Source organism: Dendrobates tinctorius, unplaced genomic scaffold (assembly GCF_039654945.1).
Source record: "Dendrobates tinctorius isolate UK_male_01 unplaced genomic scaffold, ASM3965494v1 ptg000035l, whole genome shotgun sequence".
Lineage (NCBI taxonomy): Eukaryota > Metazoa > Chordata > Amphibia > Anura > Dendrobatidae > Dendrobates > Dendrobates tinctorius.
In genome coordinates, this window is record NW_027361703.1 from 45,176,596 (window position 1) to 45,196,300 (window position 19,705).

Sequence of the window (19,705 nt, forward strand, 5' to 3'; positions counted from 1 at the left end):
GCATTGGTCGGCGTGTCTGTATGTTTTTTTTCTTCACAGAAAACGAAAATATGGTTGTGCCATCTTGAATAAGGGTAATTTGCAATGAAAAAATGGCTTGCAGATCTCTCTGTGGGTCTGATGCAAAATCCATTGCACAATTTTGCAAGCATTACACGTGCATTTTGATTTGGATGCCACTCCATTTATTGAAAAGAGCGATACCCGAGTGAAAATCCACAAGAAACATTCTACAACTTTAAAATTTGCAACGCCGATTAATTTCCACTGAGAATTTAGTCACAAAGCGGCAAAGAATCTGAAAAATCTGCTTATATTACTTGTAGATTTCATGATAGATTTGATCAGGGCTTGAACCCTGCATTGAAATGGATTGCATAGGACGAAATTCACAGTGAAAATCAGCATTTACAAATCTGCTGCAAATCATACACCGTCTTTAAACACAGCTTTAAGAACAGGAAAAGGAGTTTACATATCACTCAAGTGACTTAGAGGGCAGCATACATAAATGCAACGTGCTGGGCAACGTGACACAAGAAAACAGACTGCACAGCAAAATTCAGATGATACAGGTTTCTCTAAGGGCACTAGAACAGAGAATCATATTTGTTCTGTAATTACCAGCCACTGAAGAGCTCCAATATAGTCCAGAGAATTGCACAAATTAGAGGTCTCCGCTGAACAACAGCACTAACCGGATCAGCGTAATAGGCTTTGTTCTTCACATGAAAAAGGCACAGTACTAAATAATAACCTCTTCTCTCATGAAGATGGAGAACTGTATTACCATGGCACAGAAGAATGGGCAAGTACGTTTTACAAGGGCAATAGACAGATAAAGGCACCACAAAAAGGCACAGTCTCCGCACAGAACATCTTTTCGACTTTCCTATGTGCAATATGAAGGCTGGAAACACGTAATAGCCAATAGCTTCTCCTTTGTTCTAGGATTTGCTTTGTAAAGAGAATTAAAGCTGAACCCCTGATGCCCCAATATTTCACACAGGTAGGAAATCAGAATGAAGATTATGCTGTAATGGACACTTTGGGGGTTTTGCCCTTCTCTGTGCCAAATTCAAAGTGCTAAGCGTTTGCTAAGTGCGGCACACTTTTACATATAACACTTCAGTCTTGAGGCTATGTTCCTCTCATTTACCCACCTCTCTTTACTGGAATGAGTTTGTGACTTTTTGTGTGAACTTATATAAAGTTGCAGTTCATATTTATTTGTTTTAATTCACTGTTTGTTCCTTTTGCAATGTTTCTCACGATTCTTTTCACCTCAGGCCAAGCAACCTGTGCACATTTCTTCATTAACCAAAAGGAACGAATGATGCAATTTTTCCAATTGTTTCAAACAATACCACTAACTACTCTTTGTGCTCCAAATCAAAAGGCTTCTTTCCCAATAAGAGCTTGTGTGTAACATACCCGAGTTTCCTGTTGGGCGATTGTCTGTGCTTTCTTGTCCTCATAATCCAGCATGTTGATCCCCGTTGTGATGACTTGTGGAGACTGTAATACCACAGTTTCTGGAAAAAGCACTTGGGAGACAATAACAGTCAAAGTAAATCAGATCATCCTTTTGACATGTCGTTATATGTAACTTGAACTTTGTGCAGAAGAAAACACTGGTAAAAAACATGCTTTTTTACATATTAAAGTATAGAACATTTCATTATTTCTTTCATAATAAAAACAGACATTTAATAGTTATATTATACTGGAGTAAACCTGATATCCAGAAGTCTTCCGTTCTAATATATTATCTTGTGTCTGTAGAATACACTTACCATAATCCTACACCTCTTGTCATTAAAACTTTAGGTTGTTTTTACACATTGCGTATTTGTTGCTATTAGTTGTAATTTTCATTTGCCGAATCTGCAGCAAAACTCAGGAAATTACAGTAATAATAATGTTTATTTATACAGCGCCAACATATTCCGCAGTGCTTTACAATTCAACAGTTCATACACAACAGTACAATGTAAGTGGGGCTTTAAGAGTTTGTCTGCTCACACCATATTGAGGAACTATTTATAGGGCATCAATATAAGATCGGTGAAGGTCTGTCATCCTTCACCCACACCGATGAGCTTTTTGTTCTGACTGCCCCCGGTTGTAAACACCTTGGCCTCCATTGCATTGAATACAAGTGATTCTATAGCTTCATTCAAAGTGCTTACAATTGAGCACATCGGTACCTATGACAAAGTTAGAGGCAGGTGGAAGGTCCTTAAAAATGATTACAGGGAACCAGAAGAGAAGATGAAAGCCATGACCTCCAAGGTGGTGCTTTCAGAAATACTGCCAGTGCCACGAGCGTTACTAGAAAGATAGCAGGGGATAAATAAGTGCCTTCCAAATTGGGGCAGGAAGGAAGGGTTTGAGTTATTGGAGAACTGGGCCGACTTTTCTGTCGGCTACAGGCTCTACATTAAGGACAGGCTGCACATCAATAGGGAGGGTGCAGCTGTGCTTGCGGAAAAGAATGATCAGACAGATGGAGGAGCGTGTAAACTAGGATCTGGGGGAGAAGGGTGGTTGTGCTATAGGGTACACAGAGTGTGAGAAAGTAGGAGTGTGACTGAGGATGGCTGCATACCCCTCACACCTTATGAGCACCGTTTCACAAAATTCTTCTTCCAGGGATGCTCCCGGAAGAAGCATTTTGCAAACGGCGCTTGTCGGGCGTGAGGGGAATACAGCCATCCTTACAGTCGCATTGCCAGTTATAATGGGTAAACAGGACTAACTCTGGAGCATATATTTATGAGGTGGTTTTGGACTTTTTGTTACTTTTTGACTGTGCACCGGTCTTTGTTATGCTCATCACTGTATATGGGTGTTTTTACAGACTATTCAAGATATGACCTGACTTCCCCCTGGTTACTTACTCGTATGTCCTTGTTTCTTTCCTCATGCTGTAACAGCACATCTCTGTACCTATTCCGCTCCTTGGTGCCTTTATATATGGCTTTTGTGATTTGTACGTGATTTTGTTTAATAATTTTTTTATTTTGATTATCTTTTATGGTGGTCCGTTCTTTTCTAGTGTGGTATATTCATGGGAGTATTCCATCTGTTTATGCATATTTTGCACTTATGCATTTACTATGGGAGAGAGGCTCTGGCCTTTCTCGGCCTTGTACTTTGAATTGCTTATTTGGATTTCTGTTCTAATTGAAACGTTGTGACCTATAAAAAGGAGGATCTGCCTGTGTTCAGGGAGACAGAGGGAGAAAGAGACACCCCCAGAGATTCTGCCAAGATATCCAAACATCCAGGGGACCCTACAGGACTGCTGCCAATACATCATGGCTTCATCACAAGGGACACCGATCCATCATTCTACAGGAAACAACCTATGGGACTTTGGCCCGGGTTGGAAGAATACAGATCTAGAAAGATAAAACTAATTACTTTATTTCAAAACTTATTAAAAAGGACTATAGTCCCTATTAAAAATGCACATGTACAAAGACACAAACAACAACAAGACACAAAAAACCGCTCTTAGAGATGCGGACAATAAGATACCCAAACTTTAGTCGGATTTTCTAGTCTAAATGTCTTCATACAAATCTCCTATTCAAAGACAATTAAACTGAATCTCTACTTTATATAGCTTTTTCCGTTTGAAATAGTTTGGGACTGACAACAACACTCCTCTGTAAGTTCTGTGATGTTGTAAACTGTCTATGGTCTGTCTAGTGTCCAGAAATCAATATGGTAATTGAAAATCCACATCTACCGTTATTTCTCGTAATGATCATAGACAAGTTATAATAGTGACAACCTGTGAAGTATAAGTGGCATAACGTGCAATCTGAGATTCTTAACTCTATGTAAACATTCATTGCTCATATAGCATGTACTTCATCACTTTTTTCATAGTCTCAGGAGCGGCCTGGTCCGAAAGAGGTGGTCATAGTGGTCCAGCTCGAGATGGTCAAAGGAACCTGAGCCGAACCTGCTGATGACTACGAAAAGGTCTACTGGCCTTTCATTGTGGAAGGGATTCACTTTCACTTTTTTTTAAATAGTCAACCTGTCTGGTAAGGCGGAGAGTTCAATGACTCTTTTGGAAGTGGAGTCTGCTCGCCACTCTCTGATCCATAGTGCCCTCTTGATGGTCAGGCATTTGCGGCTGCCGAAGCCGCGCAGTTAGCCGCCTGAAGAGAGGCCTGTACCACCTACTCTCCAACTTGAGAGATCTGGATAGCCAGACTTGTTGTCTCAGGGGAAGATTCTTGTCCTGAATAGCTTTAGTCAGAACCTCTTCCCAATTGACCATAGCTTTAGCCACCCAGGTCGCTGCGAAGGATGTGAGGAAGGGCTGAGCTAGAGGCTCTGAAGACTGACCGAGCAAGGTTGTTAATCTGTCAGTCAGCGGGATTTTAAATTGAGGAGCCGTCAGACAAGACTAACAGGGTTTTCGATACGAGGCGCGATACAAGAGGGTCCACTGAAGGACACTCGATCCAATCTTTCCTTATATCAGGAGCAAAGGAGTATCTTGTGTCAAGAGGCCCTTTGACCTGTAAAAAATTTAATCTGGGCAACTGCAATGTCTCCGAACGATGTCCTTAAATTCGGGGTGATTGACAAACACCCTATGAGGCCATTTAGTCCTTTTAATAGGCACCGCGTGAGCCGAGGTGGACGTAGTGTCCTTTTACCCTTCAGAGTTTTGTTGACCGCCTCAGTGAGGGAATCAACTGTCTCCTGATATAAGTGCAAGTCCAGGTGTATGGACCCCACAGACTCGTATTCTGAGTCAAGTTCAATGCGAACACCTGGAGAGAGGGAGCGAGAGACGGAACTCACGGACACCGAAGCACGAGAGTGCCCGGGGGACGTGGTATGGATCCGTTTTCTAGAAGGGTGTGCATTCTTAGATGGAGAACGGCCCCTGCTAGATGATGGATCCGCATAGCTGAGAGACTCCACACAGCAAGCAAATGGATGCCCTGATTTGAAGAGGGATCCGGGTGGGGCTCTATTGCCTTGGCCAGAGGAGCCATAGACTGTTCCAGAGACATAGCCCACTCAGGGAGACTAGGTCCACTAAGATCGGGGGCGGCGGAGGGCTTCTGGACGCATACAGGGTCACAGGCCGTGCAGAGCGGGGTATTGTGGCCCCAGGGCAACAAAGAGTGGGAAGTGGTACATGAGCTCTGCGTGCCAGGTTGTCAATTGACATAATGTACTCTTGACGGCCCCTGTAAGGTACCGCACTGGGGGAAAACAAGGGGGCAGGCGATACTGCAGAGAAGGGGTTAAGCTCAGTTATACAGCTTACCCAGGTCCTGTGTCCCAATGAAGGTGTCCCAGGTGATGACTCCCACATTGTCCCACAGCACTGTTCACAGCGCTTCTGTCAGCAGTGTCTTCAAGGGAATTTCCCCTCCCCTGCTGTCGCCAAAGACTGGGATCCCCTGCTGTAACCAGGAAAGACGGCTCCCGCTGAGGACGAGAAGAGCCTGAATCGTGGGAGGAACAGCCGGCTTGTGGGCGGAGTTACAAGTTGTGGCCTAGTCCAGGAAGAAGCCAGGGACTAAATTTTTAGCGCCAAGGCCTAGGAGGGCCGAAAAAAAGGGAATCACCACCGGAAACTGGGGCAGGACCCTCTGCGCCCCCCATACCGTGCCCTCCTGCCGCTACCCAACGGTGCACTTACCCGATGAGCCACCGTATATGAAGCAGAGCTGGGTGCCGCAGGATGTGCCAGCGCAGGTGTAGCAGTGCTGGACGCTGCAGGTTGTCCCACCGCTGACGTAGCAGAGCTGGGTGCTGCAGGATGTACCACCGCAGCTGTATGTCCCACCGCTGATGTAGCAGGGCTGGGTGTTGCAGGATGTATCCCACCGCAGGTATAGCAGGGCTACAGAGACGTTGTTGCGGGGTGCTGTCACATAGCCCACCCTCACTCCACCATCCCTTTGACAGGGAAGTTGAGAAGGAACTGTCCGCCTCCTTCCATCATCCGCTTTGAAACAGTGGTGATGCAGTGGGGGCTGCACAGACGCCAATAGATAGGGGCCTCTGTATATCATTTGTCCGGCTATAGGCCTGGCTCCAGGGGAGGAAACATGAAGGCGACACTCCATGTGCTCTCCCTTTGCAGGTATAATCGGGACTTTGAAGGAACCGTCGCCCGTAACAAACTACACCTCTTAATGAATTCATCTTGGTGTGCAATGATCATATTGACACCACGGGTGTGTCACAGAATTTTATACCATTGAGCAGCGAAAAAAAAATAACTACATTTTCCAGGACGTCCACCTGACAGCACCATGGAGGACGTCCTCCTCCTCCTTACAGGGACAGGAAAGCACACGAGAGGTTAAAAGGCCATGTCCCACCCCCTTTCCCTCAGTGTTTTTCCTGTCCCTGCATGGAGGGACACGCGAGAGCTTACCGGAGGGGCCCAGGGGATCGTGCGGCCGGTCCAATCCTTCCCGTCAAGAGGTCCCGGGGCCGAAACTTCCCGGTGGGGAGTCCCTCGGCTCCAAAGGCCAGGAGCAGGACGACGCTCCTGGAGGGAGCCGTTCCTCCCGGTGGGGGGGCTCTCGGCTCCAGGAGGGGTCGGCTCCCCGCAGGCGGCTGGCCGTGCGGGCACCGACAGAAGTGGGCGCAATCGGCCGCGGCGGGCCGAGTACCGCAGGACGACGCCGACGGCTGGGCAGTGGAGGCCGGAGCGCCATAGCAGGCGGGGAGGCGGCTCCCTGCACGCGCCGAGCGCGGTCGCGCGCAGATGCCCGGCAGGAAGTGGAGGCGCGGCTTACCAGCGTCACATCCGGTGACGTCAGACGCCGGTTTCAAATCCAGGGCGCGCGCGCTCCTGGACCAAAGCGTTCTCCAGAGTCGTCACAGGTCGTTCCAGGCTGTGTGACTGCATCGGACGCCAGGGGATGGAAGGCAACACTGCATCTGGTGGAGGGGTAAGTGCGCATAGCGCAGACCACCCTCCCCACAGCCCAGATCTGATGAGGTGCCCCTTATGTTATCAGGAAAAGGGAACCCCGGCAGAGTCCCCCTCGGGGAAGGACCCGGCGAAAGCCACCTCCAAATCAGTCAGATGTCCGGTGTGCAGAGTAAAGCTGCCAGACACCTATAGCAAGACCCTATGCGGTCCCTGTACCTCCAGGGTCATAGGCGAGGAACAGCCATCTCTACTTTCCGAAATGAGGTCGCTGATAAGGGAAGAGATTCAGGCCTCTACAACCCGGCGTCGATCCCCCAGCCCTGGGCCAGGTCGCAAGCGTCCGAGGTGGGAACCAGTCCCAGTATCAGAGGCGAGCCCTAGCGAGGAATCCGATTTCCGGGACTCAGATCAGGAGGAAGAAGGCGAGATCCTGGGGGATAGTCAGGAGCAGAACAGAAAGTACCTATTCAGACTTGGGGAGAATCCCTCTCTTATGCGTTCCCACCACTGGCCCTCATACCGGCAGTGCTCAGAAAGATACGCGAGGACCACGCAAGAGTGATATTGATAGTGCCATACTGGCCGAGGAGAAGCTGGTTTTCCCTTCTGGGAGCCATGGCAGTAGAAGATCCAGTCGAGCTGCCCTTGTGGGAGAACATCATCCACCAGGGCCCGATCCACCACCCGGACCCAGCAAGACTCCATTTATCGGCTTGGATCCTGAGAGGGACATCCTGAAGGCAAAAGGATTGTCGGAGCAGGTCATATCCACCCTACAGGCCAGCAGGAAGCCGGTGACGTCGGCAATTTATCGGAAGATATGGAAAAGATTCTGTCTGGAGGGTGGCAGGTCCGAGCTCGTGGCAGGTACCCCTGATCTCCCTAACATACTAGGGTTCCTGCAGGCAGGTTTTAATAAAGGCCTCAAGCCCAGCACTCTAAAAGTCCAGGTTTCAGCTTTGAGCGCCTTCTTCGATTATCAGTTAGCTGCACATCCCTGGGTGATAAGGTTTATAAAAGCCACACAGCGCCTGCGCCCCACGATTAGGCAGCTCACCCCGCCATGGGACCTGGGCCTGGTACTTCGGTTCCTCTGCTCGGACACTTTCGCCCTTAGTGAGAAGATAGCCATCCCTGCTCTCACTCGTAAAACGGCCTTTCTAGTAGCCATTACCACGGCCAAAAGAATAGGGGAGATCCAGGCCCTATCCACTAAGGATCCATACCTCCAGATAAGAGAGGATAGTGTAATCCTAAGGTTAGACCCGGCATTTACCCCGAAGGTAGCCTCTACAAGAAATCTGAACCAGGAGGTAGTGTTACCCTCTTTCTGCGATAATCCCCGAAATGAGAAGGAGCGGCGGCTCCACTCGCTAGACGTGAGGCGCGCAGTTATAGAATACCTAGAGGCCACCAATAGTTGGCGTGTCGACCCGAACCTGTTCGTTCTCTTTGGAGGTAGGAATAAAGGGAAGAAGGCCTCTAAGGCGTCCATCGCGCGTTGGATTACCTCAGTAATCTCGGACGCCTACCAGGCTGAAGGCGCCAGCCCGCCTGATTCCTTAAAAGCCCACTCTACGAGGGCGGTATCGGCCTCATGGGCCGAGCGGGCGGGGGCGTCAGTTGATCAAATTTGTCGAGCGGCAACCTGGGCTAGTCTTAATACATTCTGCAAACACTACAAACTAGATGTGTTAGCTGGCCAACAAACCGCATTTGGGAGAAAAGTTCTCCAGGCAGTAATCCCACCCTGAGGAGGTGCTTTGGTACTCTCCATGGTGCTGTCAGGTGGACGTCCTGGAAAATAGGTATTAGACCTACCAGTAATGATGTTTCCAGGAGTCCATCCTGACAGCACGGGTAGTTCCCTCCCTGTTATGTTATACTATGTTGTATTATGTTATGTCATATGCTGTAATATGATTGTTTCATTAAACCGTTACTAGCATCATCCACCTTGTGGTACTTGTCAAATCACTGAGGGAAAGGGGGTGGGACATGGCCTTTTAACCTCTCGTGTGCTTTCCTGTCCCTGTAAGGAGGAGGAGGACGTCCTCCATGGTGCTGTCAGGATGGACTCCTGGAAACATCATTACCGGTAGGTCTAATACCTATTTTTACCATCAAAACTTAGCTTTAGCCCCAGATTTTACATTTTCACACAAGAAGTGGGTAAAAATGGCACCAAAATTTGTTCCATCATTTCTAATGAAGGTGGCAATACCCCATATGTGGCTGTGCAGTACTACTTAGCCATTAGGAGAGACTCGGGAGGGACAGAGCTATTTGCCTCCTAGAGCCCAGATTTTCCTAGAAGAATTTGCGAACTCCATATACAGAGTCCCCAATTGCTGGAAGAGCAGAATTCCCCCTCAAGTGACCCCATTTTGGAAATTATCTACAAGTATAGTGCTGATTTTGACTTCATGGGCATTTTACATAAACAAGCAGCAATGAATGTTGCAGAGTGAAAATTGCCAACTGCCATTGTCGTGACCAGTACGTTGCTGTCACGAGTACGTTATGCTCAGCTCGTGCATGCACCCAAAAGTTAGGCAGGTTGTCATCGCTTCACAAATGCCAAACGTGGGCACTATATGTGGTTTAGGTACACTGTGGGGCTCAGAAGGGAGGGGGGCATTTGGATTTGGGAACACAGAATTTGCTGAATTTCTTTTGGCGGGTGAGGAGCGATTTCGCTTTTCCAGTGCCTTGTGCTACCAGTAAACATGTAAGCCCCCTATGTTTGTTAGGAGGAAAAGATATCGTGGTCTTAAGAAGCGCTGAGGCAAAATGGGACAAGGCAATTAAAAATTAAAAAGCATAGACCTTTATTAAAATACTCCACAACGCGCTTCAATAGCGGCACGCTATCGTCATCAGGTGTTTTCACCTGATAAGACCGCAATATCTTTTTCTCCTACTTCATATCCCTCTGCTGAGGGCACACGGCAGGAGCAGCTCTGGGCGCAGCAAGTATTTCTTTGACATCTAAACAAACTGTGGTCATGTGACCAAGAACTGAGGGCACGTGCTTCCAGCGTGGATCCAGCAACATCTGTCAGTGGTCACGTGGTGTACCTCTGGGTCTGCAACAGGAACAGCCGCTGCAAATGAGGAATCATTTCCTTCACCGGGGTTATGCAGGGGTGTATAACCCCAGGAGGTTAGTGGCCACTTTTCTGTCCTTTGTTTGCCTAATTCCTATTCATAAAAGGTCCTTCTCATGTGCCTTTCCTTATTTCTCTTTTTTTGCACCCTATATTTCCATTAACAGATAACGGATCTGAGTGAGGACTTGCTTTATTGTGGATTGAGTTGAAACTTAAACCTCGGTGTAAGCGCTCAACATAGGAGCGTAGGATAAATGTGCGCCGAGCCTTACTGCGATCTTTGGGAGGCAGAATGAAAAAATGAACAGCATGTGAAGAATTGGTTTTATTTATTTTTTTACACTGTTCCTCGTGTGGTAAAAGTGATTAGGCGACTTTATTCTTCAGGTAGGTCAGTACGATTACAGCGATACCTCATTTATATATTTTTTATGTTTTGGTGCTTTTACACAATAAAAACTATTTTATTAAAAAAATAAGTTTTGCATCGCTTTATTCTGAGAGCTATAACTTTTTTAGTATTCTGCTGATGGAGCTGTATGGTGGCTGCTTTTTTTGCGGGACAAAATTACATTTTCTGCGGTACCATGATTATTTATATCCATCTTTTTGATCGCGTTTTATTTAACTTTTTGTTTATTTCCACTTTATTATAATATTTTTCCAATTATTTAAAGTTTTAGTTTTACTTTTTTCTAACTTTTTTACTTTGTCCCACTATGGGACAATCATTTTTTACCTGCTGATCGCTTGTACAGAATGGAAATGAAGTAGCATCTCCATGCTCCAAAAACTGTCAGCTTTGCACTGACAAACAAACTTATTCATCATGCACTGGGCATGATCAGCACGTTTCCTACGTCTGGTGACCCGGATGTCATCATGACGACATGGGGTCACCATGGCAACGATCGAGGTCTCCGATCCAAAGGCAGAGGGGCAATCAGCCCTCTGTCTGCTCCCAGAATGCTGCGATCATGTTCGAGAGCAGCATTTATGAGGTTTTTAAGTGCTGGGAGCGGTCAGGTGTCAGCTGTCAGAATCGACTGACACCCAGTGGCGATAGCTTGCACAACCCCAGTGTGCGCGGGCAATTGCTCAGACGTAATATCCCGTCCATGGTCAAACAGGCCCAGGGCACATGGACGGAATAATACGTCTGATGTCAGAAAGGGGTAAAACGAAGTTCTCCTGCACATGGTTAGAATGCTTAGTACCCATAGTGAATTTAAAATATGAACATCGCTCTCTTTGCCAGTTTAATAGACAAACTAGATTTATTCATATGGGAGATGTACATTGTACAGTGAAAAAGTTTATGTAAGACACAGCTCAAAAGAAAAAAAAAAATAGTAACTCAAATCCACCTTTGTAATCCCCTTAGTTAGATAAAAATTATAAAATAAAAAAAAATATTTTCTTTCATTCTTTGCAGTTGGGGTTAGGGTTGTACTTAGAACTGTTTTTTTTTTTTTCAAAGGTCAAAAAAAACCGATGGCAATATGATGAATAGCGTTAAGCGCAAGTGCAAAAACGAATGCATCCAGCTCACCTTTTTTATTTGTCACGTTTCTACTACTATTAACCCCTTACCTACAATTGACGTAATATTCCGTCCATGTGACCATGGACCTAATTACCATGGATGGTATATTACGTCATCGCGATCAGCGGCGCCCACTAATTATCATAGCTGACACCCGGCACAATGTGTCAGGGGCGGTCACGGACCGCCCCCGACACGTTAACCCCTTGCAAACCGCGATCAAACACGATCGCGTGTACCGGGGGTTAAAGGGAAGCATCGGCAGGGAGGGGGCTCCCTCCTTGCTTCCCTGAGCCCCCCACGGCAGCGCAATGTGCAGCGCTGCTGGGGGGGTGCTCCTTTCCTGCAGGTCCCCGGATCCAATATGGCGACGGGGACCTCCGGGGGCCTGCAGGAAGCTGGCTTCCTCAGTGCCTGCAAAGCGCAGGCATGAGGAAGCCTGTGCAGTGCCTGTGATCAGCGATCAGCGATCTGTCACAGGACAGTGATGTCCCCCCTGGGACATTGTAATAAAGTAAAAAAAAAATAAAAAAAAAGTGTAAAAATAATAAAAAAAAAAAAATCGCCAAATAAATAAAAAAAAAAAAAAAAATATTCCCCAATAAATTCATTTTTTGGAAATGAAAAAAAAAAAAAAAAAAACAATAAAAGTACACATATTTGGTATCGCCGCGTCCGTAACGACCCGCCCTATAAAACTGTCCCAATAGTTAACCCCTTAAGCGAACCCCTTAAAAAATAAAAATAAAAAACGAAGCAAAAAATAATGATTTATTATCATACCGCCGAACAAAAAGTGCAATAACGCGCGATCAAAAAGACGCATATAAATATCCATGGTACCTCTGAAAACGTCATCTTGTCCCGCAAAAAACGAGCCACCATACAGCATCATTAGGGAAAAAATAAAAAAGTTATAGCTCGCAGAATAAAGTGATGCAAAAATAATTATTTTTTATATAAAATTGTTTTCATTGCATAAAAGCGCCAAAACATTAAAAAACGACCTAAATGAGGTATCGCTGTAACCGTACTGACCCGAAGAATAAAACCGCCTTATAAATTTTACCGCACCCGGAACGGCGTAAACGCACCACCCAAAAGAAATTCATGAAACGCTGGTTTTTGTAAATTCTGCGTCCCAAAAAACGAAATAAAAAGCGATCAAAAAATGTCACATGCCCGAACATGATATCAATAAAAGCGTCAACTCGTCCCGCAAAAAATAAGACCTCACATGACTCGGTGGGTCAAAATATGGAAAAATTATAGCTCTCAATATGTGGTGATGCAAAAACTATTTTTACAATAAAAAGCGTCTTTTAGCGTGCGACAGCTGTCAAACATAAAAACCGCCATAAATAGTAAATCAAACCCCCCCCCCCCGTTATCACCCCCTTAGTTAGGGAAAAATAATAAAATTAAAAAAATGTATTTATTTCCATTTTCCCATTAGGTTAGGGTTAGGGCTAGGGTTAGGGCTAGAATTGGGGGTTTCCACTATTTGCGAACATCAGGTGCTCTCCAAACGCAACATGGCATCTGATCTCAATTCCAGCCAATTCTGCGTTGAAAAAGTCAAATGGTGCTCCTTCCCTTCCAAGCTCTGCCATGCACCCAAACAGTGTTTTACCCCCTCATATGGGGTATCAGCCTACTCAGGACAATTTGCAAAACAACTTTTGGGGTCCTATTTCTCCTGTTGCCCTTAGGAAAATAAAAATTTTGGGGCAAAAATATCAGTTTTGTGGAAAAAAATTTTTTTGTTATTTTCACACCTGGGCGTTATAAACTTCTGTGAAGCACTTGGGGGTTCAAAGTTCTCACCACACATCTAGATAAGTTCCTTGGGGGGTCTAGTTTCCAAAATGGGGTCATTTGTGGGGGGGTTTCCACTGTTTTGGTACATCAGGGGCTTTCCAAACGCGACATGGTGTCCGATCTCAATTCCAGCCAAAAAAGTCAAATGGCGCTGCTTGCCTTCCGAGCTCTGCCATGTGCCCAAATAGTCATTTACACCCACAAATGGGGTATCAGCGTACTCAGGACAAATTGCACAATAACTTTTAGGGTCCTGTTACCCTTGGGAAAATAAAAATTGGGGGTGACATTTTGTGGAAAAAATATGATTTTTTAATTGTACCGCTGTACATTATAAACTTCTGTGAAGCCCTTGTGGGTTCAAAGTTCTCACCACATATCTAGATAAGTTCCTTAGGGGGTCTAGTTTCAAAAATGGGGTCACTTGTGGGGGGTTTCCACTGTTTAGGTACATCAGGGGCTCTCCAAACGCGACATGGCGTCCGATCAGAATTCCAGCCAATTTTGCATTGAAAAAGTCAAACGGCGCTCCTTCCCTTCTGAGCTCTGCCATGCGCCGAAACAGTGGTTCCCCCCTACATATCAGGTATCAGCGTGCTCAGGACAAATTGCACAATAATTTTTGCAGTCCAATTTCTCCTGTTACACTTGGGAAAATAAAAAAAATTGAACCTGAAGTAATTTTTTTTGTGAAAAAAAGTTAAATGTTAATTTTTTTTAAATATTCAAAAAATTCCTGTGACGCACCTGAAGGGTTAATAAACTCCTTGAATGTGGTTTTAAGCACCTTAAGGGGTGCAGTTTTTAGAATGGTGTCACTTTTGGGTATTTTCTATCATATAGACCAGGGGTCCCCAACCACCGGGCCGCTGCAGTGCCCTTGCCGGTCCGCGGACAGAAGGGGAGCCAGGGGCGGTCAGTGGCGTAGCGGGGGCTGGGGCGGCGTGTGTAGCGGCGGCCAGGGAGCGATCAAGCAGCTCCGCTGCCTGCAAGAGGGAATAGCAGGAGCGGAGCTGCAAGGACCCGTCCACTGCGTCCAGCTTCCTGCCCGCCGCCCACGCTTCCTGTCTCTGACTGACACAGAGAGGAGAGCGCGGCCGATGCTGTGTCAGAGCGAGGAAGCGCGGGCGATTCTGCGACAGGTGAGAGGAGAGAGGTGGTGTGTGTGTGTGTGTATGTCTGTCTGTGTGTGTACATGTATGTCTGTGTGTGTGTGTGTGTGTGTGTGTTGGTCTGTGTTTGTGTAGCCTGGGCCTGGAGGAGATGGGTGTGTGTGTGTGTGTGTGTTGCTCTGTGTTTCTGTAGCCTGGCCCTGGAGGAGATGGGGACATGAGGAGAAGTCATGAGGGGAGTGATGGGGTGAAGGCAATGATGGAGAGACAGCAGTGATGGGGAGAAGGCAATGATGGGGAGAGGGGAGTGATGGGGTGAAGGCAATGATGGGGAGACGGCAGTTATTGGGGAGAGGGGAGTGATGGGGTGAAGGCAATGATGGGGAGAGGGGAGTGATGGGGTGAAGGCAATGATGGGGAGACGGCAGTGATGGGGAGAGGGGAGTGATGGGGTGAAGGCAATGATGGGGAGAAGGGAGTGATGGGGTGAAGGCAATGATGGGGAGAAGGGAGTGATGGGGTGAAGGCAATGATGGGGAGAAGGCAATGATGGGGTGATGGAGCAGGCAAGGATGGGAGCACTCATTCAAAACCTATGGTGAGTTGAGTCACATTATAAATGTTATTTAATTATAAGTATGCACTGCTAAACTACAACAGTGTCCATAGCCCCGCCCCCTTATGACCAAAGCCCCACCCCTGCCACACCTCCATCCCCGCCCTGCCGGGCCATGGAAGAATGGTCTTGCTTGAAACCGGTCCCTGGTGCAAAAAAGGTTGGGGACCACTGATATAGACCCCTCAAAGTGGCTTCAAATGTGATGTGGTCCGTAAAATTAAAATGGTGTTGCAAAAATGAGAGATCGCTGGTCAACTTTTAACCCTTATATCTTACTAACAAATAAAAATTTGGGTTCCAAAATTGTGCTGATGTAAAGTAAACATGTGGCAAATGTTACTTATTAACTTTTTTGTGTGCCATATCTCTGTGATTTAAGGGCATAAAAATTCAAAGTTGGAAAATTGCGGAATTTTCAAAATTTTCGCCAAATTTCCGTTTTTCTCATAAATAAACGCAAGTTATATGAATGAAATTTTACCACTAACATGAAGTACAATATGTCACGAGAAAACAATGTCAGAATCACCGGGATCCACGGAAGCGTTTCAGAGTTATGACCTCATAAAGGGACAGTGGTCAGAATTGTAAAAATTGGCCCGGTAGTTAACGTGCAAACCACCCTTGGTAGTGAAGGGGTTAATGAGGAACCAGATGATTTTTTCAATGTGAACAATGCAACCAGATTAAGCAAAATGACTGCACTTTTCAACAAGGAAATTCTTATCCCAGATGATACCTCTAACCTCAAGAACAATATCAGGGAGTTGGAAAAATATATGGTTATATGCTCAAGTAGACTTATGGAATTGATTGTAAAATACGAAAACAAGAAAATACAGTCACTTGAAAAGTCTATTAAAGAACTGGAGATATCAATACAAGATCATAAAGATACGGAGAATTATCGCATTTTAAAAAAGAACATCAATGAGAATTTGGGTAAACTCGAGGATTCAATTACCCAGTTGAAATAGAAAAAATAGGGATATTCGTGATTATGAAAATAATAAAATCTATAACTGTCATGAGAATAAGAGAGAAAAAATAAATAAATCACCGAAACCGATTCTTAAACCGACTCATACAACGGTGCCAGCTGAATGACGTGTGAGTTTCAGTTCTATAGAACCAATCTCTTCTGAAGGATTTACTGACACCTCAGAGTCAGAAAGGGAGGTAGAGGTGGTTTCTACTAATCAATCTTCAAAAAACAGATTGCCACAAAGAAGCCCAAGAGAACTAGACGGGCAGGATGCAAACATAGGAAAACGTACTCACGGATATCAGACTCGGAACAACAAATAAACAACTGTTCACAAGAACATACTGTTTTGAATCTCTCGGCTACCATTCTGCTGGAGTCCGATATAAGACTTTTAAAAAAAGGACTGAATTTTGTGCATAAAAAGGACTTTGACCTTTTGCATACCATGATGGACATTAACAAATTTGTCCGTAAGATCACTGTTAAAAAAGTATTAAGTTACGTACCGGTATTTTTCGGAAGCCCATGACAGCACCATTAGAGAGGGGATCCGCCCTTCAGGAACAGGAAACCTACAGATACAAAAGGGCGGCACCTCTCCCACGCATCAGTTGGATTACAGAGCTTGAGAGGCTACCATGGTTAGTACACAGCATATACACAATATATACAACCTATCTATCCTATTTACAATTTTTTATACCATCTCCCACATAAGGTAAATTCGTTAAACAATCTTCTAAAGGAGTGCACCCATATACGTGAACAAGGGAGGGAACTAAGGGTGCTGTCATGGGCTTCCGAAAAATACCGTTACCGGTACGTAACTTAATACTTTATTCGGACTCCCATGACAGCACCACGAGAGAATTACAGAGATGTAAACTAACTTAGGGAGGGACTACAGCCTGCAGCACCCTTAGCCCAAAGGTGAGATCTGAGGAGGCAGCCATGTCTAACCGATAGTGGTTAAAAAAGGTGGAAGGAGATGACCAGGTGGCCGCCTTACATATCTGGTCAATTGACACTCCCGATCTCTCTGCCCAAGATGATGCCATGGCACGAGTAGAATGCGCCCTCAAATTCTGTGGAGCCGGATCGCCACCTGCTGTGTAGGCAAGAGAGATAGCCTCCCTAATCCACCTTGCTAACGTGCCTTTTTATACTCTACATCCTTTCCTGGGACCTTGGAAGGATAGAAATAATGCATTCTCCTTCTTCCAAGGATCCATGGCTGACAAATATTTAAGTAGGCATCTCTTAACATCTACCGCCTGAAGTTTTTGTTCCTTAGGACTGTAAGAATTCTGTTTAAGGGGGCAATCTGGAAAGTGCCTGTATGTCACTTATTCTACGTGCGGATGTTATCACTGCCAGAAAGGCTGCCTTAAGTGATATAACCTTTAGTGAGGTCGAATCTAGAGGTTCAAATGGTCTGTCTGTCATGGCTGTAAGAACTAAATTTAAGTCCCAAGGTACACATCTGTCCTTGTGTATGGGTCTCGATCTAGCAGCTGCTTTGATGAACCTCGCCACCCAATAGTTGCTGGCAATATCACATGCAAATGGGGCCACTAAGGCTGAAACCTATACTTTTAATGTACTTATGGAGACCCCCAATTCGAGACCCCTCTGGAGGAATTCCAGAATCTGTTTTGTGGGAATTCCGTCCCTGACATCAAATTGAAAGGTGGACAAGAATCGTCTCCAGGTTCTAGCGTAGATATTTGTGGTAGTTTGTTTTCTGCTTTTCAGGAGGGCATCAATTAAATTTTTGGAGAACCCTCTATCCTTTAATAGTGTCCTCCAAACACCATGCCGTCAAATGAAGTCCCGCTACCTGTGGGTGGCTGACCGGCCCCTGGTAGAGGAGATCCGGACGGTTCGGCAGTACCCTGGGATCGCATACGACATGGCCCTCAACCATGCGAACCAGGTCCTTCTGGGCCAGAAAGGGGCAGTTAATATGACCTTGCCCGATCTTCCTTACTACTAGAGATAGGAGGTATAATGGCGGAAAGGCATATGCCAGAGAGAAGTCCCATCTTATTAGGAAGGCGTCCACTGCCAGTGGATCTTCCCTGGGATTCAGAGAGCAGAATGCTTTTTCCTTCCTGTTTTCTTTGGTGGCAAAGAGGTCTACCTCCGGCTGACCCCACTTGCGGACAATCTGATTGTAAATGTCCGTGTTTAAAGCCCATTCTCCTTGCCTTAGGGCCCTGCGGCTTAGAAAATCTGCCTTCATGTTGTCTTTTCCCCTGATGTGGAGCGCAGTTAAAGATCGAAAATTTTTCTCGGCTATCTGAAGGAGACGTTCCGTTATCCGCATCAGGGCCTCGGAGCGAGTTCCACCTTGGTGGTTGACATAGGCTACTGCTACCTGGTTGTCCGAGAGTATCCTCACATGATGACCCTGTAGGTACATAATGAGTTCTTTAACTGCCAACCCAATCGCCAACAGCTCCCTCTGGTTAGATGAGGTCTCAGCATCGGAGTCCCAATGACCCTGTACCACTATGTCCCCCATACGGGCCCCCTAACCCAAAGGGCTAGCGTCTGTGGTTATTATGCGGGTTGCCTGCGTCCCCCAGGGCACCCCTGAGGATAAGTTTCCGTCGTCGAGCCACCACCTAAGAGATGTAAGAGTCAAAGGGCTTAGCGATACCTGACCCTGTAGGGAGCCCTCTAAAGCCCTGCTATTAACTAGGACGTCTTTCTGAAGGGCTCTAGTGTGGAATTGTGCCCACCTGACTGCTGGGATACATGAGGTTAGACAGCCTAACAGAGATATGGCCTGCCTGAGGGTCATGGAGGGTTTATTAATTGCCCGAAGAACCTGCTGCTGTACATGTTGTAATTTATCTAATGGCAACAGACACTGCTGAGTTTCTGAATTTAACAGTAAGCCTGGAATCTTCTGGACCCTTAAGGGCTGAAATCGGGATTTCTCGTAATTTATTATCCATCTGAGGCTCTCTAATCTGGACTTAGCCTTCTCTATCTGGGATAGACAATGGTCCACCGAATTCCCCACAATCAAAAAATCGTCTAAATATGGGACAATTAAGATATCAACCTCCCGCAAATGAGCCATAACTTCGGCCACTATCTTCGTAAATACCCGGGGCGCTGCTGAGAGACCAAAGGGAAGGGGCTCTATACTGATAATGACGGATTATACCGTCTATCGGAACTGCCACTCTTAGGATCTGCTGTAAATCTGCGTGGATAGGCACATGATAGTACGCGTCTTTCAAGTCCACGACTGCCATAAAACACCCTTCAAACAACATTTTTATTGTTGAATTCATGGATTCCATTTTAAAGGTGCGATTAACCAAAAACTCATTAAGGAAAAGTAAATTAATAATCGTTCTAAATGTCTTATCCGGTTTTTGGATTAGGAATAAGGGAGAGTAGAAACCTCTACCTCTCTCAGATTCCAGAACTTCTACCAGGACGTCTTTCAGGCACAGGCTCAAGACCTCTGCTTCTAAAGCAGCTTGTTCGAGGGGCGAAGATCTTAAGAAAGTTGGTTTAAAGGTATCCCGTCGAACATGACTGAA

General features: G+C 45.9%; 1 protein-coding gene across 2 annotated transcripts in view; it reads right to left on the bottom strand.

Annotated features, from left to right (window-relative positions):
* Positions 1–19,705, bottom strand: part of MOV10L1 (Mov10 like RNA helicase 1) — a 260,035-nt gene that overhangs the window by 54,289 nt on the left and 186,041 nt on the right. For both annotated transcript variants that reach the window (XM_073573462.1, XM_073573463.1), the window contains one exon: positions 1,435–1,547. In XM_073573462.1, the coding sequence (XP_073429563.1) occupies positions 1,435–1,547 (113 nt within the window). The remainder of the gene's footprint in view (positions 1–1,434; positions 1,548–19,705) is intronic.